The sequence below is a fragment of the Hydra viridissima genome, unplaced genomic scaffold (genome assembly GCF_058129835.1).
Source record: "Hydra viridissima isolate aposymbiotic clone 2 unplaced genomic scaffold, HvirCarnegie_v1 scaffold_7, whole genome shotgun sequence".
Classification (NCBI taxonomy): Eukaryota; Metazoa; Cnidaria; class Hydrozoa; order Anthoathecata; family Hydridae; genus Hydra; species Hydra viridissima.
In genome coordinates, this window is record NW_028324306.1 from 5,524,204 (window position 1) to 5,551,966 (window position 27,763).

The 27,763-nt window shown below is 28.8% G+C and overlaps 2 protein-coding genes across 6 annotated transcripts; one reads left to right on the forward strand and one right to left on the reverse strand.

The window, feature by feature from the left end:
• Window positions 1-1,233: 1,233 nt before the first annotated feature.
• LOC145184824 (DNA ligase 1-like) lies at window positions 1,234-15,628 on the reverse strand. 4 transcript variants are annotated; one of them, XM_090094411.1, is made up of 25 exons: window positions 15,517-15,628; window positions 15,362-15,419; window positions 15,180-15,221; window positions 12,684-12,901; window positions 12,327-12,581; window positions 12,065-12,179; window positions 11,878-11,967; window positions 11,365-11,421; window positions 11,183-11,279; window positions 9,603-9,678; window positions 9,443-9,507; window positions 9,214-9,315; window positions 8,929-9,005; window positions 8,391-8,668; window positions 8,062-8,273; window positions 7,843-7,953; window positions 7,593-7,664; window positions 7,443-7,511; window positions 7,214-7,289; window positions 6,842-6,924; window positions 2,407-2,559; window positions 2,164-2,298; window positions 1,914-1,976; window positions 1,744-1,836; window positions 1,234-1,639 (listed from the first exon to the last, which is right to left on the reverse strand). In XM_090094411.1, exons 2-25 carry the CDS (start codon window positions 15,379-15,381, stop codon window positions 1,547-1,549), a joined length of 2,652 nt encoding a protein of 883 aa, XP_089950537.1. In that variant the 5' UTR covers window positions 15,382-15,419; window positions 15,517-15,628; the 3' UTR covers window positions 1,234-1,546. The 4 variants fall into 4 exon arrangements, with proteins under 4 accessions (XP_089950537.1, XP_089950536.1, XP_089950534.1 ...); XM_090094410.1 differs by having other exon boundaries at window positions 11,878-11,970; window positions 15,517-15,627; XM_090094408.1 differs by lacking the exon at window positions 15,517-15,628 and adding an exon at window positions 14,845-14,980.
• On the forward strand, window positions 3,100-5,587 carry LOC145184828 (uncharacterized). Of its 2 annotated transcripts, none has more exons than XM_080060603.2 (2): window positions 3,100-3,220; window positions 3,953-5,587. In XM_080060603.2, the coding sequence occupies exons 1-2, from the start codon at window positions 3,218-3,220 to the stop codon at window positions 5,399-5,401; spliced, it is 1,452 nt and encodes a 483-aa protein (XP_079916729.2). In that variant the 5' UTR covers window positions 3,100-3,217; the 3' UTR covers window positions 5,402-5,587. The 2 variants fall into 2 exon arrangements, with proteins under 2 accessions (XP_079916729.2, XP_089950538.1); XM_090094412.1 differs by lacking the exon at window positions 3,100-3,220 and adding an exon at window positions 3,342-3,878.
• Window positions 15,629-27,763: the final 12,135 nt, after the last annotated feature.

Consider the following 27,763-nt stretch of genomic DNA (forward strand, 5'->3'; position numbering starts at 1 on the left):
AAAAAACAACTCCATATCGTCAAAACAAAAACAACAAAAAACGAACTTTGACAACATTTATTTTGCTTTAACAAACGACGTTTGTTTAGCAAAACGACGTTTGTTGGCAAAGAAAAAAAAAAATCGAGAAAAAAATTCTTAGTTTATCTTTACAAAATGTTACTCTCCGTGTTAGCTTAATTTGAAACCAATGCTGAAATACTCTTGAAAGAAAAATAATTTACATCCATGCTTTATTAGTATATAAAAGTTTATCTTTTTTTTTTTTTTTTTTTTTTTTTGAATATCGACTATCACTTTTTAAAACTAGTCTTTTTTTTTCAAATTGCTGCTTTCTTTTTCCGAAGTCCATCTTAACTTTTTGATAATTCTTCTGAATGTCAACTTGATCTCGTTGAAGTTTGGTTTCTCCAGCCAAATTGGGCAATCAACCAATAATTATTCTTTACCATTCCAAAACATTGACATTTTCTGATGGTAAGGGAAGGTCAATGAATTAGTCAATTTCTTTTTCTATCGGTGACTGTTTTTTTGACAAAATTCTGGGTTCCATAGGATTATCCTCTGCCTCAAATGACTGCAGATTTTAAGGTAGAGTTACGTTTTACATAAGATTGATGATTTTTGATGAAAGCTTTACGAAAGATGTTAAACTGACAATCCATTTTAAAAACACTACCTCTGTTAAAGGGATGAAGCATCAGATCAAATCCCAGTATTTATTTTGGGTTCATAGTTTAGGAAAAAGAAATTCCTGTACTGAAAAGAAATTTTACTTTTTATATGACAAGAGAAGGAACTACCGAACTAGAACCCCAGAATCGGCCTGACTAATCAATTTAAGAATTAATTCAACAACCACTTTATTTTTAGTTTCGATAGCTTCTGAGTCAACTTGATTTCTCATCCTGGTTTGTTACACAGAGAAATGATTTAAAGAAACACTGCGAGAATACATTTTAGCTTACACACAAATATACAGCACTTTAATGCGTTGCCCGAATGGGGCTGAAATAAATTTTTTGTAATGTTAAATGTTTGTTATTATTTGTAATGTTATTTGTAATTTGTTATGGTTCCGCAGATCTCTTCAGTAAACCAAATGCGTTGCGTAATGGGAATTTAATAAAAATCTAGGTTAGAAATGAAGGACTTGCTGAACGTAATTTTTCTTGATTGCGGTGTATTAAACTAAAACTTACACAAGTTACCTTTAAAAATCAAAACAACGCATTTCTTAAATCAGATATGTACTTTTGAAAGTCAATGTATTAAAATTTATTTAATTTGAATAAGTTCCAAATATAAACTTGGTTTTCACAAATACGTTTCACATACCAGTCAAAAAATTTTCTATTAATGTTTTTTATGTAAGCAGTCGCCTTGATTACGAAATAAACATCCGTCATAAAATCGATAATGTGAGTCTAAACTTGGTTTCAACTTTTATTCTCCATAATACGGTAGCCTAATTAAGAATTCCTAAACATCTTAAAACAAGAGTTTTTTGTTTAATATTATTTCAAGGATGCAAAAGAGATCTTCATTAGTAGAACGACTCCTCGTCTTCAATCTTGGATTTATGTTTTGAATCGTTGGCATTTTTAATCTGGTCCTGGTTGTTATAAAGTTCGGCTACCTAAGAAGCAAAATCACAAAAAAAATTGTCAAAATCAAGAAAAGCAAATTGAATCAGTGTAAAAACTAGCAACAAAGTTATCTCAGCTTGCACATGGAAATTACCTGTTGTGCCGATGTGGCTTCTTCAGGTTTCTTATCATCACGTACACGCAGGAAACGCGGAAAACGAAGAGATATCCCTTTATCTGGATCAACCTGTATTTCAAAAAGATTTTAAGTTAACACAAAACTAACAAATCAAATTTTAAAACAAATTTTTAAAAAGAACGTACTATTCCTATTGCTGCTCTATGTATAGGAGAGATCGACAGATCAGCAGCTCGTATCTCCCAAACCTAAGAAAAAAACAAAAATAAACCTGAGAATGAAACTGTACGAAAAGATGCATCCTATTACATCGTTTGACCGAATAAGAATAAAAGTAAAAAAAAACAATAACTGCGGCAAGTGCAAGTGTAATATAATATCTCATTATAATAAAGTATTTCCGTAGTAACTGTATACACAAACAGGAAGTTTTACTTGGACTGGTTCAAACCAATGGTCGGGTTTCATTCCGTCATCAAATCGGTAATATGAGCGTGGTTTTTCAATGACATGATTTTTTAGGAAATCATGATGTTTAGCTAACTGTTCGTCCGAGAAGCCAGTACCAGCCTAAATAAATAAGATGATATACTAAATAAGATAAAATGATTACAAAAGCATTCAAGGCAGCCAACAAATCAAAAGAAAATTTGAAACAAAAAAGGAGCGAGTTGAAACCTTGCAAATTGTTTGATATTCCTCGTTATCTTCATCATAACATGCCAACAGGTATCCACCGTATCTTCCTGTTCTTTTACCGGTACCGTGGTAACCACCAATAACAACAAGATCAAGTGTGTCTCCAACACCTTCTAAATAATCTTTCTTAAGCTAAATAGAAAATTGATTCATAATGAGAAGGAGGGGGACGGTCATCGATATTCGATGCTGTAAAAAAAGCGACTTTGTTTATTTAAAATAATTTTGAATTAATCGTTTTTATTTACTTAGACTTTACCAAACTTTTCTTTCAACTCTTCATTATAGACGAAAGGAACCGTAATCAACAAGTTCCTTTCATCCATAATGAAGAGTCGAAAGAAAAGGTACATACTCCAGCTTTAAAAGCCCATTTTAACTTCAAATTTTGAATCATTTACCTATATCCCTCCCCTTCATCCTATCATTTCCCACTTCATTTAACTGCACTTATTAAAGACGTTTAAGAGTTTAACATATGTTTCATATTTATATGTGTATTACAAAGTGGATTATCGTAATTCACTTGTTTTTCTTTCTCAAAGCATGCTGCGAGCAGAAAACATGAAAGGGTTATTATGTTGTTAGCAAATAACAAAACGTCAGAAAGTCATCAACCAATCAAAAACCAAACGTTGAAAAGATAATAATCCAATCAAATAATAAATTGCCAATAAATATATATAATCCAATCAAACAGTTTCAGAATAGTCCGCATCAGAGCGAACTTGAATCTTTGAACGTGTAAGAAGGGGAAGAAAAACAGTTACCGAGAGAGGGAATTACACAAATGGTAAGATAATTTAATACGTATGTGTGAAAAAACATTTTTATTGAACAGAGAAGAATCAACAACGGCGAAAAGCATTACTAGAACTTGTTTTTATAAAGCATTTAGAACACGATTAGATGTCAATATCTTCAACGATTCAACGCGAAAACATTCAACTTTTTACTATATTCATCAGTAACTTTACCTAGTTTCCATAAAAATCAAGCAAACAGTGATACTTTAAAAGATTGTTAAGTTATTAGTCGAAATTACTCGAAATTGGTTCGTTTGAATCGCAAACACCGTTTAAACATCGTTTGTTTGAATCGCATCTATTGAGTCTTTTTTATAAAAAGCATAAGAATACAATATGTTGCAAAGCACAGCCTACGAAACTGTAGCAGATTTTATCAAGAAATGCAAAGCTTTAGTTTAAGTGCAATTTTGTTAAACAAAATATGCTTCAATATAAACAACGGGTGAAAAAAAAAAAAAATTAAGCATGGGGAAGTGCAAATATTAACTGGGCCAAGCATGATAAAAATTTATCGAAGGCAAACTTGTTTACAAACACACATAAAAACAAGAAACATGCGTATAATTTTAAAACTGAATGTCAAACACATTTAGCTAATTTTACAAATAAAAAGACTTTCATAGTAAATTTAGAAAAAAAAAGGTAAATGTTTTTTTGATTGAAAATTTATATTTTTATCAAAACCAACTTTTTATTTTGACTTTTTTCAAATATAGAACGAAAAAGAATACAGACCGCGTTCAGAACTATTACACCGTGCAATAGCGAAAGGAGATAGTGCTGCAGTTGAGAAACTTTTGAATGACGGTATTGACGCAGATAGCGTCTTAAGGGTAGACGAAGAAGTACTTGAAACAGTGCAACGAAAAAGTCCGCATTTGTTAGCCTCGCATAAAAGTATGCAGAACCAACCAAGCGATCAAGCAATCGACGAAATGGAATCAGAGCTAGCCGAACAACCATCAGAATTAATCTCAAAAAAAAACAATCGAAAAAGTTTAGCAGACTGCATAGATGAGCGTTTGCAAGATGGAAATGAAATATTAATCGAAAGAAGCGTATCAGTGGTCAAGCAGACCGAAGATATCGGTGAAGATATAATAGCGGAAGAAAAAACTATGAAACTAATTCCACGAATTAAAAAAAAGATCTCTTTTAAAAAAGCGCGCAAAAATGCTCCAAAAAAAGACGAACCGTCCGATATCGATGACTATAATCTACTGACAAAAACGCGTAATGTGGACGATGAACAATTGAGCGAAAACTACGAGGGGGTTGCTTTTTTCGAAGCAGTTCGTGATGGCATGGAAATGATTGTCCAAGTATTGCTTGAAACGAGCAACAATTATCAGTTGAATCTGCCTGATGAAAACGGTTTTACTCCTGTTATGCAAGCAGCATGGCACGGTCAAAAAGAATGTTTAAACATTTTACTAGAGCACGGTGCTAATACCAATCTTAGGAATGCTACCGGCTGCACCGCATCCCATTTTGCTGCTGGTCAAGGTCATTTAGAATGCTTAGAAATTCTCATAAAATATGACCCTGAAAGTGTAAATGCGAAAACAAAGTACGGTGCAACTCCATTGATCTTAGCATCAAAAGACGGACATTCGAAAGTTGTAGAGTTTCTACTAATTAATGGTGCTGACCCAAACATACAATATCGCGGTAAACAAAATGCACTTCTTTTTGCAGCAGGTAATGGTCACAAGGAATGTATTGAGTTTTTATTGAAGCATAAAGTCAACTTTGATCAAGCTAATTCTCAAAATGTTACTCCTCTAATGCGTGCCGTTCAACAAGGGCACAACGACTGCGTGACATTGCTTACATCAAGCGGAGTAAACTTAGACTTGCAAGACATAACAGGTAGAACAGCCTTGCACTTTGCAGTGGAAACCAACAATACAAGTGCACTAAAAATTCTTCTAAAAGCCGGCGCAAACTATTGTCTAAAAACTAAAGGAGGTAGTACACCGTTATCGTACGCTGAAAGACTATCCAATAAAAGTTGCGAAGAAATTATTATTAACCACATAAACGTCGTTAAAGAAAAGGAGAAAAGCGCAGCAACAAAGGAAATTCAACTTTCCCTGAGAAAAGAGAAGGAAACGACCAAATGCATACCAATAAGTAGAATATTTGGCAGGCAAAGCAAATGACAAAGCTTCTTTAAAACTTTTAAAACGCACTCAAAAGAATTGTAAAAAATCACATAATCCTGCAGTTAGTTTACAAAAACAACAGAAAAACGTGAAGAAACTAATAGAGTTTATGGCATTATATTTGTAGATGTATATAATTTTATTGTATCTAAAATTCTCAAGAATATTTACGAAGTTGTTCAATTCAGCGTGTTGTGTTTACCAACTATAATAGCGCTCGATCGTTTGAAATTTTTTGAATGAACAATCCACTAAAGTCTTAAGTAATCATCTTTAGAAAACATCATTAAGATATTAGCATCCCGCATCTGATTTTTTCATACTTTCGCCTTGTATTTTCACATATACACTAAATGATCTTTTATGCAAAGATTTACCATTTTTTAATAGTAGAATTTTCGAAGGTTGACGAAAAAACAATACAATCAAATAACGTGTTAAAAATCGAATATGTTAAAGCGAAAAATTTCCTGTTCGTATTTCTACTTAAATTACCGATAAAAAAAAAAAGGTTTTGTCAATAATCTACAACAAAAATATTGTTTTGTTGCCTTAAATCAAAAAATTGTGAAAACCGGACGAGAATCAAACTCCGTATTTGCTTCAACTTTAGAAATTGACAATCGATATGTAGTCAAACAAAGAGTGTGTGAAAATATGCTTTAAAATGAATGAAACTAATTCCACGGAAAACAATACGCGTAGACTTTCATCCCGTAAGGAACGTGCTAAGCGCAACCGAGTTCGCTGAACAATTAAATCTGATTCTAAACAACCAATCAACTTCAAGTATCAAGAAACTGTTTCATCTTAAGTCTTATCACGCGGTGCAAACAAAAAATTTCCTCATACTAGCATAACTAACATCATTTAAAATACAATAAGCATTTAATAGATTCTTATTCTAAAGATAGAAGGTTCAAGAATCTTTAGAAATAGTAATCATTATCGACTCTTACAAACCCAATTCCTGTTAAGTTTAAAAAATAGAAATTTTTTGCAGTAATATTTTAACTATTTGGTATAGAAATCTTTAAGAGTAGTTGAAATAAAGCATATTTAATATTATATAAAACATTTTATTTCAACGTTACCCTAACAAAACGAAAGACTTTCCGGTATATGCTTTAATTTCAAGCTAACTGACATCATACTAAAAATCTATTTCCGTCTTAACTGCTTTTCAAAAACATTTTCAAAAAAAAAAAAAACATACAAAATATGTAACATTCTTCGAATTCTATTTTCGAGTTCAATTTTACTCCATTATACACCTAATTAACTCTTACCCTTACAAAATACTTGATGAAACATTAAATGTATTGTTGGTAAATACATCAAAATAATATTATTACTATAAATACTTTATGAATAGCTAACACTGTAACTGTGAGTATGCTATTTTTAGTTGCAATACATTTTGGAAACGATTCTTACCTTCAACCAATTATGCGATCGTTTAGCTATTTCGTAGGTTGCGTCAACATCCAGAGTTTTAACCATTAGTCCCTCACAATTACCTGAAATATATAAATTCAAAAGCCATTTTTTTCTTCTTCTGTTGTTTAAAGCAAATGAAAAGCAATAATGCTTGCAAAAACATTCAAATTAAAGTATATAGTCAATTATTTATGCTAAGCAATTCATATTGCTGCATTTTAATTGCTTACAAGAATATTTAAAAGAATTGATCTAACTAAATATTTTATCAGATCCTTTAAAAAGTAGAAGAACTAAAGATAATAGCTGCAGCATGAACATAACTTAAAGGATAGTAAACTGATAGAGAGTTCAGTGAATTCGTAAAACCTTGTATTGACTCCTCAAGAAATTCTGAAATTTCATCAGTGTCACTTAATATCTTTGCGGTAGCAAACACAAATTCCTGAAAAATTTATTTTATAAGCAACTTTAAATACTTATCAAATAAACATAAGCAACTTTAAGATTAAAAAAATAAGACCAATTTTCTAAATAGAAAAGGTTTTCAATTTTATATCAACAAACACATACACACATGGTCAAATTAAATTTGTACCCCCTCAACTTGATTAAATGATGACATCATAGATTCTCTTCGTTTACTGAATGGTTGACCAACTAAAGACTAAAGTAGATAATCAAATACAATTAAAAATAAATTTAAAAAAAGTGAAACTTAAATAAAAAAAAGAAAAAATTGAAAAACCTCTCCATTGAGGTACAGCAAATCAAATGCATGAACACAAACTTGAACTTTGATTTCTTTCTCTTCAACATCCTTAAAAATCAAAGGAACTAAAATAATTCCATTAGTAATCTTTTTTTTATCATAAACAATTATTTAATTGTGCATTGAAATTAAATATGATTATGATTTTTAAATATGCACCAGGGAATCTCTTAATAATTTACATTTTAAATAAAGAATCACCAGTCCCTGGTGAATAGTGACAAACCTTCCTTTTTCTTGTTGTCAAAACTTGAAAAGGAAGAATTCTTTTATTCTCTTGATCCCAAGCAACAGACTCAGTGTCAATGATACAAGAACGAACATGGCTTTTTATTACCTTAAGTACAGATAATTGTTTTAGAGTAATAAAAAAAAGTATAAAATTTCTAAACTAGATTTACAACACAATTTTGAAATTAATGTTAAAAAAATACAAATAAAAGACCTTGGGAATCCGCGCCACAATATCAGGATATTTAGAGGTGTTGTTTTCTTGGTTCCTACTATATATACGAACTTCTCCATTGTCAAGCAAATGAATCTGAGCACGCTCTCCATCATACTTGTATTCACAGACAAACTTTGCCTCATCAAATCGTTTTAGAACTTCACTTACTCCTTTAGTAGGGTGTGCTAACATTGGCTTTAAAGGTATTCCTATACATTTATTGCATATGATTTAATAAACCATTATCACACACAAGAGTAACAGCAATCTTTTACTAGATACCACACCTATCCACTAATCAAAGAACTATGAAGAGTCACACTTACCTGGCGTTATATGACACGTTAATGGCAGTTTCTTCCAGCCATTTAACATAAGCTGAGGTATAATAACATCATATGTTGGCAATTCACAATAAGCAGTTTTTATGGTCAAAGAAGCCTCATCACACTCAGTCTTCAGTTTTTCTAATGACATTATGGTGCTTGCATCAACCACAGTTGGAGGATATTCTTGGCCTGGAGGTGTTAACACAACTGCTTGTCCTAAAGCAGCTAACACAGATTGTTCAGCAAGGCCAATTCGAAGTTTTCCACCTAGCGATCTTTAAATATAAAAAATCTAAATTCTAAAATTAGACTGCTAAAAGTGATTTTTCTAAGGTTTTGATTAAGTATTTTAAACGATTTCTAGTTCTTCTAGAAAATGAGAACTACTTTAATTATGTTCTACATAAAGCCTTTTAACTCATTTTTTTCCTTTTTCTCAGGGATGAGTAACTAGGATTTTTCTATAAAAGCTTTTTAAATGACACTATAAATTAATACTTTTATTCCTCTGCATAAAATTATCAAATTTTATTACCTTATTAAATATCTGGCTTCAGATTTTTTACATGCCACAAACATTTGCTGTATCTTTTCTATTTTCTTTGCCATGGACTAAAAAGTAAAAACTGTGTCTGAGGAATGTAGTTTGAAAAGACTCAAGTAAATTAAAAAATTATTTTAAACTCCATTTAAATTTATAGTTGCTTTAAAAATGATAACTTTTAAAAATTTACCTATAATACCATATGTAGTCAAGTATCAAATGTAAACATAATTTAAAACTAAAATTTTTAGATTTACAGTGATATGAACAAATTACCGAGTGACCTGTCATTTTAGCAATTTCCCTCAAGTTATGGAACACACTGCGAACAGTCAATGAAGGAGGTGCAAACATCATACGTTGATTAGAGCGACAGTTCTAAAGATGATTGATAAATCTCAGCAGCAGCCTAATATCAGGATTTAACTAAAATGATGGATTTTATTTACATAAAACATTTTCTAAATACAGAACTTTTTAAATACAAAATATCTGAAAAAAAAACCTCTGCCACAATCCCAAGATCTCCTTTTTCTGCTACCTCTGCCTTTATTTGAGCCATGTTTTTGCCTGAGAGTGAAGTGAGCAACTTAAAGTAAAACTACTTGTTTTAAAAATAAGGGAACACTATTTTTATTTCAAAATTAAATTTTTATATACTGCACCTGTTGAAGAACATACTGCTTTTATGAGAACATTTTCACCAATTCCAAGCTCCATTCCTTCATAAGCTGGAGCTAACTAAATATATACAAGTTAAACATTTATAAGCCGGAGCTAACTAAATATGTACAAGTTTAACATTTATAAGCTGGAGCTAACTAAATGTATAAAAGTTTAACATTTATGTTATAGTTATGAATTTTTCAACCCCTGCAGTAATTTTAGCAAAAAACTCATTATCTAGGAATCTGTGGAATCTGGGAATCTGTGAAATCTTTCATTTGAGCTGTAATCTCTACAGCTGTAAAGCCTTCTATGTATTGTGTTTCATTTAAACAAAAGACTTAATAAAAATCACATCATAGAGTTTTAAAATTTATCAATTAAAGACTTGTTATCAACTATGGGTTTGTTCCCAGTAATGGCTCAAAAAATTGATTTTAGTTATTCATGTTTTTTGCTCCCAGAGATTTGAAAAAAACAAAAGTTTTACACCTTAAGTACCGAGGCTTAAATTTACTTATGCAAAATATAGTTGAATTTCCTCAAGGGTCTATTTTAGTATATAATCAGGTACACCTTTTGTAATCTAAATCAAATATGTATAATTAGAATTTTTTTTTATAGTATTCAACTGTTTTAATTAATTTGATTATAAGCAAGTATTTACATCAACTTATAATCATACTATATAGTTTTAGACTTACTTGATGCAATATGTCAAAATGCCTTGGTGTGCACTCTTGCACTGTTAACTAAATTGACGCTGCTATTTCTATACAGTTCAAAAGATCAAAAGGAAACCTTTGGGACAAACTCTTTTTTTTTATATTTTTATCCAATTACTAATGTTACTTCCTAGCAATAATACTGCTTGTTCTGAATTAATTTTCTGTCAAAAACATACATTTTGTAGCATTGTAGCAACAAAATTTGGTATAAAAAAATCAGGTTGCCCTCTTGGGTATCCTGATTTTCTTAATACAAAATCTTGTTACTACAATGGGATTTTCCCATCCTCCATCTGAAAAAAAAAAAATTATCCATCCATATAAACTTTTTACTTTCTCCTTATTCTATCTGCATTAAAGAAACAAAAATAAATACATCTTTCACCTCTGTGAAAGATGTATTTATTTTTGTTTGATGAGGTTTTTGATGAGGCAAGATTATTGATGAGGCAAGATTATTGATGAGGCAAGATTATTGATGAGGCAAAGTTTGTCTGTGAATACAAAATTCATGGAGAGCGTACTCAGATTCAAGTAAAAGGGGTACTTATTTGCAACTACTTCAATTCTGCAGCTAGAACTTGCCATTTTGATAAATTTTGAATTATCATTTTAATTTGAGATATTTACTTTAATTTGAGCTTGTTACCTTCTGATTTAAAATAAATCAGAAGGGAATAAACTTTGTCTAGAATTAAAAAAGAAAAACCTTTTTTAAAATCAAAATTAAAATTAAAATTAAAAAAGAAAAACCTTTTTTAAAGTCAATATTGATTTTTGATTTATATTTCATTTTAAATTATCAATAGTTAAAAACAGAAGTCATTAACATTAAATTATTACAAACTTACTTTATTTAAGCATAAGTAAACACATGGCAACAAATCATCAGGTGTCAAAAGAATAACTGAGCGAAAGAAGTTGCAAAGTATTGATTGAATTTTCAATCTAAAGAAAAACTTTTTAAAGTTTTATATTCCTTAAAAAAGAAAAACATTAAAAAAAAAAAAAGGTTCAAAAATAAATTTAACACCTTGCAGAGATTTCTTCAATTTCTTGAAAAGTCCTGGTTAATGCTTCATATGGAACTCTAAAAAAACAATTAGCAATTCATAAGTTTTTCAGCATCAAAAATAAAAGCCCTGATATTAATTGTATCATGATAACTTATCTCTACAGATGCAAACTTTAGGATGTGTAAGATAAGCATATATTGTAAACTCATATGATAAAGATGATAACGTTCATGAAATTTATATCATAAGTTGTATTTTTTTTTCAAAAGGTTAAGTATTTGTTGTAAATTTATCAAAGAAGTTACACAGTCTTGAGAAATTTTTATTAAGAATTAGAGATTGTTAATTTTTGTACATACAGCTAAACATAAGTTACTTTATATGTCCAAAATTTTCCTGAACTGGAGAAAGAACATCCAATGTGGAATTCTTACTTTAAATTTTATATAAATTAAATTATAGGTTTGCTTTTTTTTTTTTCACATTAAACCAAAAAGGAAAATATAATACAAATATTTTAAAAAAAGTACTTCTGGTCTTTGCACCAACAGGCACTGTTTATAGGATGATAGCTAGAACTTGCAGGGCTATATTTGTCAGGTTTCACCTGGTCAGAGTTGCTACTGAAGTAAATTTTTAAAATTTCATTTTCTGTTAGAAGAATAATTTGTCAAAAAAATAAATTTATAATAAAACCATGTTAAACATATTTATTACCAGGATATTGCTGGCTGTTGATGCATGATTATTAATGACTCCTCATTTGATTTCTTTGTTCCTTCTGATGGAGCTGGAGATGATTTTTTTTTTCTCTCTAAGCGTGGCTTTTTTGCTGAAAAAATTATTGATTTTAAAGAGTAAGCCCTTTAAATGTTAAAACCAATTAAAACTTATCTATTACTTATTGACAAGAGATCCTTCAGACCAAGAAAGAAATGTAAATAAAGGAATAAAAGATTATGTAGTATATAACATTTACCAAAGAAATTTGACAGTTTTGATTCATTTTCAGGTGAATCTTCCTTATTTTTTCTCTTTATTGATGTTGTGGAATAATTTTCAGTAACTTCCTCTAAAACCTTATGATTTTCGTTTTCAATTTTATCAAATGGTTCTATACCGTGTGAGTCTTCTATTTCTTGATTTTCAATTGATTTACAAGTAAGTTCTGTTTTTTCTGGATTGTTTGCACCATTTAGTATTGTCTTATTTGGTCCAACAACTGATTTCCTTGCTGAAATTCATTTTGATTACAGAAATTACACATCTAATATAAAGCTTCAAAGCTATAAGAGGAAAAAATTAAAAAACACTTAAATGAATAAACTTTGCACACCTGTTTTTCTCTTTATTGGAACTTCTTCATTATTCAAATTTTTTAAGGCTAACTCCCCTTCTAAATTTTTTGAATCAGCAATATTATCATTTTTATCATTAAAAGTAATTAATGGTTTTTCTTCGCTACTTGTCTCATCTGTCTTTTCACCAATTTTATTAGTCTTATTTTTGTTAGAATTATTTTCAAAGTTTTTAGAAGAAATTCTTTCTGAAAGCCTAAAAAATGAAATAAGTTTATAATTAAAAGCAGATTTTATAAAAATACTTTTAAAAAAGTCCTAAATTCTAGATGAGTATTAGAGATAAGAATGAAAAAAATGCTGAATAATTAAAAAGGTTATGCTGTAGTGTAATAGTTAATTGAAAAAAAACAACTGAAAATTGAGATAAGAAATAATTTATTATTTCAATCACATAAACTTAATCTGAAAATAAACATGAAAAAATCAAATAATTTTTATAAAATCAACTAATCAACTAAATGTTACAAAATTATTTATTCCAGATTTGTGTTTCATAACGAGTTAAGCATTATGTAACTTTGTAACAAACATTAAGATAAACAATTTATCATAACATAACAGTAAAAACAAGTAACTAATTGATAAGGCAAATGTAAAACTAAATTGAAAAAGTTAATTAAGAGCAAAATTATGTCAGTAATAAAAGTTAATTTTTATTAATTGGCAAATAATTTAAAATTTTTGCCAATGACACAGTGCAGATAAGTGAAAAACAGGATTTAAAGACATTGCAATGGTCATAATATTGTCTAAGATGTTTTGGATTTTACTGGTTCTAGCATTTTTTGACTAATATATTCTTTCCCATAACCCATTTCATGCAAAATGCTATCTATCAACAACTCCACTTACTCCATAAAAGTCCCAGTGGAGATATCCTATTGTACAGTGATTCAAATTGTCTAAAAATGATACCATCCACTTTTTTGGCAAAATTCTACTCTTTCAAAAATATTTTTTTTATCTTTAATACTTAATTTGTTCTAAATTTAGCAAATAGGCAAATTGATGCTTGGAAAATAAAGTGTTTCATAATTAGCTGAAAAACCTGCTCTTTATGCAAAAAATTTGAATAAAGTTTGGACTCAGTGGGATCAATTCCCTTTTAAAGTATAACAAACATTTGAACAATTTTTAGTTACTAAAAAAACAACTGGGTTAATAATTGATGAATTTTCACTGAAGTGTCTAGTTTAATCAAAAAGATTAATACATTTCCACAACAAAGAAAATATACACAAAGAATTTTAAAACTTTTTTAAATTATAAAAATTGTAAGTTAAATGAAAATGATTTCAAATTCAATTTTTTGACTTAGGAAGTGTTATGTCTGAAACAACAAGATAATAATTCCATAACAAATAAACCTTAGACAAGAAATTTAAGAAAGTTTGGTCAACTAATAAAATCAAATTACTTGATAAAATCTGTCACCTCAAAGTAAGAGTGCACCATATCAATTTTTTATTAGTTTTCATGTAAGAGCATAAAATCAATTAGCTATATAAAATTTAGAGTAGAAATGCACCAATTATTAGGTTTATATTGATTGATTGTCAAAAAACTGAAAATACTTCTTATGCATTGAGAAATTAAATTTTGAAATTGAGAAATTAAAACTTTATATGCAGCTTCAAAGTTTGCTTTCACATTTTCTTTACTAAACAAAAAAAATGAAAATGGTACATTCTTATCTTGAGGTAATGAATTACTTGAAATTAATCTATCAAGTTTGGAAGTCTTATCATTAATAGCTACTTATTAAATTAACTCTATTTTTAAAATGTTATTTTTCTGTTAAAATTTCAAAAAAATTTTATATTATAATAAAGTTTCGTAAAACTTTCATTTCATTTTAAAGTCAAATGTTTATGCAGTTGGATGGTATTTGTTCAAATCGAAATGTTTTTAAAAGTAATGAAGCATTAAAAAAAAAAGATTCAGAGTTGTCAGTATGAGAAGAATCAGAGCTCACCTCACAATATCTAAAAAATCCCTAGACAGTCATCATTTGTGTTTGCCTACCTACAAACCCAAAATAACATCCCTTTTTGCTTATATTTTGCACAAACACAATATGTTATTAATTCCATTTTATTTTTAAAGGAAGTCTCTTAATGAAGGACATTTCAATACCTTCTAACAGAAGATATTATCAAGCTTTTCTTCAAGACCATGTGATTGTTACCAAAAGGCTCAGAGTTTTTTCTTATTCGCAACAGTATATGGTGTGCATGTAACAGATTTATCCATGTTTTTCTCTTCAAAGATCCTACAATAAGAAAATGCTGCCCACAACTATTTAGGTTTTTATTTGTTAGATTATTTTGAGTTTTTTTTTTTTTTTTTCATTTGTTGTTGTTCAACATAACTAAGATTGAAGCTTCTTTGATTTTAAAAATTTTTTATATGAAAACAAGCTTTAGAAGAAAATATATTACAATAAAGCAAACTATTGAAGAAACCCTTACCCATTCTCTTTTTTCTGATCAGCTTTCTTTGTGAAAAATGAACTATAAATAAAAATTGTAAAGTAGCTTTGTTACATAACTATAACTAAAACAATTCATATGCTTAAGCATAATATTCCTGAAATTCAGAACTACTTTTTAATTCAATAAAAAATAAAGTTTTTAAAGTATTCTTTACATACCCAATTGTTTTCTGAGGCATTGCTTCTCAATTGTTAATTAAATGTGTAGCTACTTAATCTGCAAAGAACAAAGTATTTAAATAAAACTCTATGAACCTGCAAATCACCAGAAAAATCCAAAATATATGCTGTTGTTGATGCGGTTACATACTTACACAAAATTGTGAGGACCGTCGTTAACAGGTTCACATCTTATATATTTTTCGTCCTATTAACTATTTAAAAGCTAATATCATAGCTTTACCTTTTTTTTTTTTCTTTTTATAAAAAAAAAAAAAAACTGGGAAACTATTAACAGAAAATAATTCAAAAAATTTATATCAACATTTCTAGCTAAACAAACGCAAAGGTATGTTAAAAAATAAGGTAAGTTTAGTGTTACATGATGCACCAGCGGAAACATTGTATTAAATCCATATAAAAATCGTGACTTTAATTAACACAGAGCATAAACAAAGCACAGCTTTTTATGAAAGAGCATTGTTTCCCAGGCATCACTTTCCACGTGCTTTAAAATATTAATGGTGGTCGGGGAGAGGGGATTGCAAGAATGATGTTTTAAAATTGCAATTTATATATATGTGGCGAAAGTCTTTTCTTTTTTTTTTTTCATCTCCTAACTTTTTATTAATCGCTTTCATGCCTGTTTAAGCATGAGGGATAATACAGGAAAAAGTTAAATAGACTTGATTGTTCAAGCCGCCTTGAATTATTTAAGCTGCCGGTTTTACTGCTGTTCTATCATCTTCTCCCTATATTGGTAGACGTAATTCGTAGTTATAGTTAAAGTGGGTATGAAATCTCTTAAGTTGCTTTTACAAGTGTTAAATTGTAGATAAAAGCCATCAGAAATGAGCTGATTTGTGACTTGCAACTGCTCGCTCAGTTTTTCTATGAGTTCTTAAAACAATACGAGGGAAAAAGCATGAGGGAAAACATAAAACGTTAAAGCGAACTACTGTTTGTTTTAAAATCAGCTCTAATATATTCCTCATATGTTATTAATATATTCCTCATATGTTATTAATATGTATGTTATTAATGTGTAACTTTAAAGGGATATACATTTTAAAATAAATTTATCATCATTAATTTATAAGAGTTGGAGATATTTTTATTGTGTAAGTAACTTTACTTTCCACCACCTTACAAATTTTCATTGATATTTATGTTAAGGTGGTCTACCCCAATTCTAATAAACTTCTTTATCAAGCATTTATTGCATCAAAATTATTACTTTTTTATGTAATTTATTTAATTTTAACATTTTTTTATATAATCTGCCTCTATTATTCAACATTTATCAATTTTATGACATTTTTTTTAGAAAATCTCTAGAAAAAATAAACTTTTAGCGCTCTTTTTTAATTCAGCTAATGAACTGCTAAATAGGTATCATTTTTTAAATTCAGCTGATATTGTTCAAAAGTTATAGTCATTGCTATAAAAATTTTTAGCTTTGCAGTGTGGGTTATGCTGGGTAAATGTAAACTTATAAAAAGTAAAGATAATTATTTTGTTACCAGACCTCTTCTAGTTTCAAAGAAATAGAATAAACTAATCTAGAGGTATTTTGTTTTATTTTTGTTCAGTTTGTTAAAAAACTTAATATAAAAAAATTCAAAAAACAAAAACAAAAAAAAAAATTCATTTAAAACATTCCTGATTAACAAAAAAGGTATGGTTCTTTTTCAGCTCCTTTATCCAAAAATCCTTCGTAAAGCACTCTCCGATTCCGTCTTCTTGCATTGGTTTTGTTGGTAGATTTCTAATTTGCTTTCAATATGCGTTATAGATTGTAAGAATTTGTAGCTTCTGTGAATCGCCGTCCATTATTTACGCCTAAAGCTTTAAACACTGTCATAATTCTTTGAAATCAATTATTGAATGAAATAATAGCTGAGTTTAATAATAATTACAAAAAATTTTTACCCACATATGTATGTTTTAGACATCTTTATGAGATTGATTTCGGTAAACTGTTTTTTTTTTGAATGACTAATGGGAGGCTAGTTTGGAACAAATTGATTTCTCTGTATTTAATCTTTTACTTTACAACATCTAGAATAATTTAATGACTATTAATATTAACAAGCCTTATCCCTCCAAGTTGTCAGCGCAAGTTTTGAAGGCGAGTGCCAATTCGTTGCTGAGCGTGACCATATTTAACCTCTTCAATATTTATATCTCGTTAAAAGGTTTTAAAGCAACGACTTTAGAAAACGACGAAGTGTCATCATCTCCAATATAAGGAGCGTAACCTAAATAATTCCTTAAACAACAAAATAACTTCGAAGTCACCCGTGATTCGATTGTTCTAAATTGTTCATGATTTGTATCACAAACATTTAATTTTGTTTTTCCAAAAAAATGACCCCCTGTATTTTTTTTTTTTTTTTTTTGAAAGAAAAATGACACCTAAACGATTTCTGTTCTCATTTGAAATTATAGTTATGATGCCATTTAGTGAATGGTCTCCACGTTCTGCCGGGTACTATCGATTGATATCTGGCGATTGTAGGTTCATTATGAGTGATACCAATGCTTTTAGCATTACTTTAAGTTGTAGCAATTCTAGTCTGTAATGCAACTTTTTGGTTTGAAGAACAACATCTCATGTGGCATACATCTTTTTGGCTAAGGCTTTTTATTACATCGGAAGTGTCATACTAAATTTGGAAGAGTTTCATAGGCGTAATACACAGATTCAATAGCTTTAAAGATTTCTTTCGTGAAGTACGCGAACTTTCCAGTACTTTCGTCGCTGTTTAAAAATAAAAGGTGTGTAATTAAGAATTTGTAATTATTATTTTTTTAATCACAAAGATATTTCGAAGCTTTAACTAATTACAGGGATATTTTTTTAGTATGATATTTAATTTGGAGATAAGCTTACATTATCACATTTTAGTTTTAGTAAGAAAAATTTATTTTTGAAAGTTATTATATAGCATTTACTTTTCACAACTTATTATTCCACATAAATGTTTAAACATTCCATTTGCAATACATTTGAGGAATTGCTATGTAACGAAACAGAAAATTGATCTATAAAACGGAAAAATGGGATCGATAATAATGTTACCTTAAATCAGATGGATGATTTTTTGTTGTTGAGAAAATCAAGCTCATATCTTGAATAATGGCAGATTACAAATGCCGTTCAAGGATTGCAAGAGAGAACTTTTAACTGCTGATGTTATCTTTATTTACTATTAATTAATATTGTTTTTACTTTTGTTTACTCAAGCTACTTATTATTTACCTACAAGATACTACTTACCTGTTCATGATATTTTTCGACGTCTTCATTGAGGTCACTGTCTGATCATTGTCTTAACAACTGCTGTCTTAGTGTAAGATAGATCCCATTCTTTTGTTACTGTCAGATAGACGTCATTAAAGATAATATTACAGTTTGGACTATGTTACATTCCATTATTAGGCACCCAATTAGCAAATCATTCAATAATAAACATTCAGCAATCTTTGTGCTCAAGTAACTTTCAAGAAATTTTTTTCTAAAAAAGTAAATAAAAAACCAGAGTTGCTTTATGCCGGGCTAAAGAATTAATTATCCTAAAAATCTATTTAGTTTTTATACTTTTTTCAAAAGATTGATACAAACCACTACATTTACTTTTTCTTTCTCTTTGGTATAGATGGATGGACATTTTTCATCATTTGAAGCAACAACACTTTCCGTTCCATTTTGCTTCTGTTTGATTAAAATCTAGTTCGAAAACCTAAATATTTTTAATAACTAAATCATTTATCAAAAAATACATAAACAAACATCAATACACGAGTGCATCCAAACAAATACAAAAATGAATTAACATATTAAAAATTTTTTGTTGAAAATCGATGAACGTGTTTGCATTTTTCCTTATTTTTAATAAAAAGAAAAATCTTTTTGAATTTATCATAAAAGTTATCAAAAGTTAGGTTCTCTTACGGGATATTTGCTTATCCCTGACATACAGTGCGTCTAGTCGATTCGGTCGTCCTCTTCTCCTTCTTACTCTTGCCTCCCCTTCCCTCCTGTCCCCCTCTTTCCATAATGGAATTTTTTCCATAATGGAATTTTTTTAGGAAATTCCCAATATAATATAGCTTACGTTCAAGTTTACAATCAACTACTGTAAATTTGAAGTTCAATAGATTTATAAAATAATAAATCTGATAAAAGAATAGGTTTAATACTTGTCAATAGTCATTGGCATTAAGTTTTTAGAAAATTAAGAATAACGAGTTTTACAAACAAATTGCTCGGCTAAAAAGCTTGACGATTCATTTAAAACTTTAAATTGGCTCCAAACCGTAAGTAATTTATACTTTGAATTAGCAAGGCTAAAATTAGTTTTAAAAGTCATTTATTTTTTTTCACAACTGTAATTGGTTACCTGTATTATGTTTGTGTTTTACCATTTAAATACTTTTATTTATTATTTAAATTATGCTGAAGTATTTTTTTCAACTGCTGATTACGGAATTTGTATAGAAGTTAGAAGCCTGATAATGCCTCAAAAGTAAAATATTTTGTTTCGATTCTTTATAAAAGTGACGCATTTTTGAAATTAAAGATTATATTTTCAAAGCAATTTTTTGCTTTGGTCTTAAAAACGCTGGCCTTGACCTTGAATTTGGTTGTTATATTCTTGGTATTTTCTTTGACTATGTGATCTTAAGTGTTGAGTTGTTTTTAGCTCATTTTAAAGTTAAATAAAAAATAAGTCAACAAACTTGTTTTACTCTATTTGTATGGTGTTTTGGTGGGATGTTTAAAAATTCAATTAATGATAATAGATCTCTTTTTTGTATTTATGCTGGCATGGAAAGTTAATATTTTGTTATCACTTAAGGTAGTTTTTTTTCGGAATACAAATAAATTTGAATATTTTTCATCTTTTAATTTTGAAGATTTCAACTTAAAAAAAAAAAAAAAATATTTCTTTACTAATTTCAGTCCCCTTTTTTTTAAGCTTTACTATTTTAAAGATTTCACTTTTTTTTAAGCTTTACTATTTTTATTATTCATATCAGTATCGTAGATCAATCTTCTGCTATATGGCAACTTTCAGGGTATTTCTTATTGTTCTTGAATTTGTTAAATTAAAATCTTTATTGAGCATCTGAGTAAAATATTTTTTGTTATACTATGTCGGTTTAAAGAAAACATTAACTGAGCACAAACTATGCATTTTGAAGAAAACAAGGTTTTACATGTGACTCGGAAAAAAAGAAAACTTTCCATAATGTCATTCGAATGACATAGAAATATTTAGAAAAATGCTTTAATTTCTTTTATTATCTTTTTTTTTTTGTAAAATTTATAAATTTTATTTAATAGTGATATAATGTAAATCTTAAGTGGGTGTTAATGGTTTCTTTACTTAAACATACTCTCTAAATAAATCATGATTCTGCGGGTTTCAAGACCAATTTTCATGGTGAGGTTATTGACGCTAAAAAATGTAAACATTTAACTCTTGCTTTATATTACATTTCAAAAGGTTAAGTTATAGAATAGTTTTGCCAGAGTGAAGCTCGAAAATTATTTTTTAAATTAGTTTTATCATTTTTATTAAAGTCGATAAAAAAAAAAAAAAGGGAAAAAAACGCGTATTATCATTAGCAACACGATCGACAATATTTACGAGAAAATATTCAATGGGACGAATTGCAAAAAAATGTAAAGCTTCTTTTTGGTGTCAAATCTAAAACTTGGTAGTGGTAATAATACTGGTGATATTGTTAAAGTAGAGGAAATAATGACGAAAGAACTATATTTGGGCCTTTTAAAAAATTACGTCATTCCTTCAGGAAGTTGGATGATTGGAGAACCATTCATTTTTTAAGAAGATAATGTCTTTTTAAGAAGGAATCATTTAAGTGAATTTAAAAAAAATAAAATACTTGAAATAATGATTCGGCCTCGCCAATCACCCAATCTTTCCCCAATTTAGTTTTACTTTTGAAGTTAAAAATTAATGACCAAGAGTAAAAAAGATGTGGGAAAAATTTAAAAGTGAGTTGCATATAATAGTCTTTCAAAAAATAGAAAAGTTGTTATAGAGAATGCTAAAAATATGAAATCGTTTTTTCTTTTTAATTTTTCCTTCTATTTGTTAGTAAAACATTGAAAACAGTAAAAAAGTAGAGTCATTCGAATGATTACGGACGGTTGTGTAAATAGTACATAATTAAATTTATTATAGTCGCTCACGAGTTTTTACACAATAAAACGTCAAAAAGTAATTATTTAGTCCCGTTTGACTCAATTTTTAATAAAACTGTACTTAGTGACTGTTATCTCTAAACCGATAATTTATTGATGATTATTGACAAACCATTAATCCAACAGTCTTTATATTTAATTTTTTTACGAAATGTATCGCACAAGAATCCTATTATACCGAAAACCCTATAGTAGAAACGAGGCCCTGTCACCACCAGCACCGCTCACACTGCACAGTGAGCCAGTAGGTGGACAAAATGGGAAAAATTTTAGTTGTTTTATTTATTTAATTTTAGTATCTACATATATTAGGAGAAATTTATTGATAATTTATTGATATTAAATCCCTTAGTTACCAGGACTCTAAGCATTTGAATATTGAGATAAAAAAAAAAAGTTATAAGTAATTAACGGTGACATCAACGCTGTGTTATATTTCAATTACATCTACCTTTTTGAAACAAAAAATTAGTACATGTTATTCTAGAGTATTTAGAGATAAAAAAAACCAATGTGTGAAATAAATTTGTCATAGCATGTTATCTCAGTTATACTTTGATAATCACAGATTAAAGAAAAAATTTCTTAAGAAACTTATTTTTTGCCGCACAATAACTAATAATTACCACAATTTGCCATGTGTTGTCTTATATTTATTTGAGCTATATGATGCTTCAATCGAGTTTTAATTGATTGTTCGTCCCCGTTCAGATTTTATGAATATTTTAACTTGGTTGCTATGGTACCAAATTTTGCATAGCAACAACTCACTTTTGCATTAACGTAGTTTTAACAGTATTTTAATTGCGCTAAGTACACAATATTGGGGGTATGTATGAAAATGAGATTCATAATTCTTATTAGGTTAATTTAACAGAGATTAAATTAACCTCTTAAGAGGTTAACTTAACAGTGAGTTCAAATATGATCTTTCCAGTCTTCATGCATGGATTCGATTTTTTGAGATGGTATTTCACATTGCATATAAAATGAAACAAGAAAGTGGCAAGCAAGATCTAAAGAACACAAAGAAAAGGCATCTGTAGCTAAACGAAAGATTCAGACTGATTTTATGAACAAAATGGGACTTGTTGATTTCCCTAAAAGTGGTGGTTCTGGAACAAGCAATGATGGCAATAGTTCAAGGCGTGCTTTTGCAGCATATGAACAAACAGCTGAAATTCTGGGTATTGATCAAAACCTTATATTTAGATTTTACACTATCTTAGTAAAGCTCTCTTCAGGATATGAAATAGACTGCTTAAAATTCAAGGATTATTGTTTTGACACTTTTAGACTATATGTGTCCCTTTATCCATGGTATTACATGGTTCAATCAGTTCACAAAGTATTGATACATGGACATGACATAATTAAAAGCCTTACAATACCCATCGGACATCGGACCCAGAGGAAGCTCAAGAGGCTAGAAATAAAGACTTCAAATCTTATCGCGAAAATTTCAGCCGAAAAACATCCAGAAAAGCAACAAATGCTGATCTTATTAATAGACTCCTAGCTTCCAGTGATCTGTTATTTCATCACTGCGTAAATCAACATCACACCAAACAAATCATAAAGCATTTCCTTCAGATGTTTTACAATTACTTAAACAATCTTCAAACGATATTATTGTTTTATAGTTTTTTGATGTAATTTAAAATTAATAATGCTTTCTTGCACTACTTTTTGCTTTTATTATTCCTAAAACATTATTTACCTAAATACTCAATTGTTATTCAATATAGGTGGGTCAAAAATCCGATAAAATATTCAAATATCAATTTACCACTTTGTAACTAAGGAAAGTATCCGGTAACTAAGCAATATTTCATTAGTTTCTTTTATTTTTTATTATAAAGGTTCTGCTATCATATTTTTGTTTTAAAAAGAAATAAACATTTTGATATAAACATAATCAAAGGATAATAGTTATTTTTCATTAGGTATTTAATGCCAGTTTTTTTTAAAAAATGATTTTTTAATAAGTATTAAAATAATTAAGAAGGCAAATATGATTGGTATCTGTAGGTTGTTTCCATACAAGTATCCATAGCAACTAAATTTAAAAAATTATTACTTTTGTAAGAAGTGTGATCTCATATTGGTACTCATGCCAAATTTAGTGAATATAGCACTTATAAAATATCTGCAGAATTGGTAAGAAGGGAAACATTGCAGTGGTACACTTTTTAGTAAGAAATAAAATCAATGAATAGAACATGCTAATTACTTTTCAATGTACTAAAAATACTAATTACTTTAGTTTCTATTTTAAATTAAATATTTAACTCATTAAAAGTAGAAGAGTTCGTATCAGCGTTTCCAGTCGGCATTATAAAATGACAAGTTTCGGAAGTTTAGCATATATTAGGAATAATGGCATTATGTGGCATTATTTTTTATATTATCAAAATATGTAAGAAAATAATCAAAAATTTATCTCTAAAAAATAGGATTTTCAAAAATAATTATATTTTCAAAAAAAATATGTTTTTGAGTTATTTTTGCACATTACTGTACTAAATATGATTTTCAGCACTTTAGAGTAGATTTCGAAGCTTGCTTTTGAAAACACGTGGTACATTTTCTATCAATAAAATCTAGTTTTCTTTTACCAAAATTACCAATACCGTCCCATACCAAGCCAGAACCATGAAAAACTGTTGAAAAACCCTCCATGAAAAACTGTTGCCGTTAAATTTTTCGGCTGAAACGCTGTACCTGGTTTGCATCACACTTGAATTTGGTGTTTTGAAAAAACATTTTGAATTTACTATCATCTAACAAAATTACTAAATTCCCGAAAACTGCGTTTATTTTTATGACTTTTAGCATAATTCAATTGCTTAATGTTATTGATCTTAATGATCAATAGTTTATTTGCGGAATTTGGCAATGATAACCACTTCTATTATATATATATATATATATATATATATATATATATATATATATATATATATATATATATATATATATTGCAAGTTTTGAGAACTTTGTGTTAAGCATCAAAAACTCCAGGAGTTAAATTAAGATCGAAAATTTTCATTGCGGAATTCTTCGCATTTACTTTAACTTCTGAATATATGGCATTTCTTTACCAATCGTTGACCATTGATCGCCATCTAGTTGTGATGAGTACAGATTTTTTTATCAAGGTGTTTAATGATAGTGTGAGGGCGGTGTTTATGGTGTCTATAGTAGGGTTTTGTATTTTGTTTAAATTTTTTTTTTTTTGTCTTGTCTTCAATATGTGAGTGGGTGGATGAGTCTCGTTGAATGGTATTCGCATATAGTTTGCGTGTAGTTCACATGGTTTGTGTATGGTTCGTGCATGATTCGTGTATGTTCGTATAATGGTAGACTCATTGACTTTAGATTTACGAAAAGCTTTCGCATTAAATCTTAATGCAAATAATAGCGATATACTAACTTCTGAGTCGAAATATATATAACAATGATTCTTACTCTTGATCATTCTCGTCTTAAACAGCAATTGATAAATTTTCATATTTTCAACTCATATTCTTCTTTTATCGAATCTAATTAGTAAGACGCAATCAAATCTTATTTAAGAAATCCTTTCCTAACATCTATGGAAATCATGTCCGAGTGTTTACTCTGAAGTTATTTCCATCTATTAAAAATCTTCCTTTTGTAAAAACTCTTCTCTTCCTTTTGCAAAAATTCCTCTCCAAAATATTTTTTTTCTCACTTTCTTTTATTCTTTCAAAGTCTACCTTTTTTGTTTTTCCATTTGTTTCCAATTTCTTTCCCTGATATTTTCTCAAAGTTTTCTTTTTCTATATGTCCGCTAATGTTTCTTAAATCAGGTTTTGCTCTGGCATAGGCAATTAGTTTTATCTACACTTTCATTTAGTATTTTTATTTCGACCTCTAAGCTCTGGTTCTCTGAAACAAATTTTCCAGTTATCTTTTTATTAAATGTTTATCTCTAGCCTCGGCTTTTTAGTAAAAACTATAAAGTTGTTAGAGAATTAATGCGATAATTTAATTTAACTATTATCATTTTAACGGTACCTAACGACGGCTTTGAGTTATATCTTTGAAACTTCTCATTATTTTCTCATGATGTATGTTTCTAATCAAAGGCTAATTTTCATGATTCTTGGAAGATTGTTTATGTAGAACATCTTTTTACAGATAACCTGGAAATTGATAAGAAAACTTACGATATTCAGTCACTTCTGTCACATGTTCGCCTTCAGGAGAGTGTAACTTTCTACTTTTCCCTTCATCTGTACCAGTTTTCCTTACATCTGTACAGAAGAGGATGAGCCAGTGGATGAATTTGAATTCGACATTAAACTTAAATGTTTTGTTAATAATTATTGAAAAAAAAAGTTGTTCGAAATCAGCACCAAGGTCGTAAAATAATTTATGACATTCCAATTAGCATTATTCCTATTTTTATTAACCCTGTAATATAGCAATAATTTTATTAGCTTCTTTTATTTTTTATTATAAAGGTTCTGCTTATATCATATTTTTGTTTTAAAAAGAAGTAAACATTTTGATATAAACATAATCAAAGGATAATAGTTATTTTTCATTAAGTATTTAATGTCAGTTTTTTTTTTAAAAAATGATTTTTTAATAAGTATTAAAATAATTAAGAAGGCAAATATGATTGGTATCTGTAGTTTATGGCATTTAATATAGCCTAAAGTGATAGGTAGATGCAAACGGATAAGTTGTTTGAACTTTCAGTAAAATTTTCATCAATTTATGTTTTGAAACAGTATAACAACAGCTGGGAATTATCATAGACTTGAAAAAACATTTTAATTACCTAAATATTGCTTGTTAAGCTAAAAAAAAACTTCGCCACAAAATCAACATTTTTTTAAGGAAATGTTTAAATTTGTAAAAAGTTAAGTTAAAATGTAAAAATTTTTCAAATATGAAGCAGTGTGTGCTTGATAAAAGTTTCAGTCCATTTAAACAAATGCAAGGTGTTTCAGTCTCATATTAAAGACGTTGACCTTGTTTTTCTCAAAACGGTCAAATTACACTTATGTAATTTTTCCACTGAGCCCTTCAGCTATAAGTAGAAATACTATTTGTAGACTTTTTTTTTTTTAGTAGTTATAAAATGAAAAAGCTAGCTGGGCTACCCAGCAAGCACACAACGTTGAAACATATAAAACGTTATTTCAACATTATTTCAACGTTGTGTACTAGCTGGGCTAGCTCTCTCATTTTACAACTACTTAAGTTTACCATTAAGCTATGTTTAAAATTAACCTGAAAAGTCCCAGCATGCATCAGCCATTTTCAATCATATGCTCAACCATTAAAAAATAGTCAAATTTCAAACATTTTTAAAGATTGTGGTAGAAATTATAGGCACTTTTATCTCTACCATTAAGGAACCATCAATGCGCGGTCAAATTTCAATGATTGTAGGATTGAAAAATATCATTTAAAAAAATGAAAAAAATTTCTCCTGTATTATAAAATGACATTAAAAATTTTTATAAGATGCAAGAAAAATAAAGTGAAAGAGCAGTTTATAAAGTGTGAAAAATAATTAAAGCCATGTATTACTTATAGAGGTTATTTAATAGCAAAGTAGGTTAAGTATCAATGTGAGCATGATAGAACAGCACAATCCAGAATATGTTTGAGTGAGGGTTAAAAAAGGGTTCAGTATTCGCCTTAGAGCTAAAAATAATTGTTATGAAAATGTGTAGTGAAAATATGAATGTAACTGTGCATGTGTAATGTTAAGGTTCAGGTGTGTGTGAGCATAAAAAATTAAGATAGGCATGTGCAACATGTGGTGAAGCAACATGTGGTGAAGCATGTGCAACATGTGGTGTATATGTGAGTATGATGGAATAAGATGGAACTGTTTTAAGAAAATATGACATACTATTTATTACAAATCCCAGCAAGCACACAACGTTGAAACAACGTTAAAATAACGTTGATCGACGTTGATCAACGTTATTTCAAAGTTGTTTCAACGTTGTGTGCTTACTTGGATAGCATATAATTGATTTTAGTAAAATAATTTTTTCATATATTCTGTAAATCCAATTGTAAGATCTATAACTGAGTCCTTATTATACAAAACTGCTACAGTTATAGTGTCCGACAAAAAAAAAGCTTAAGTAAACTCTCAAAATATT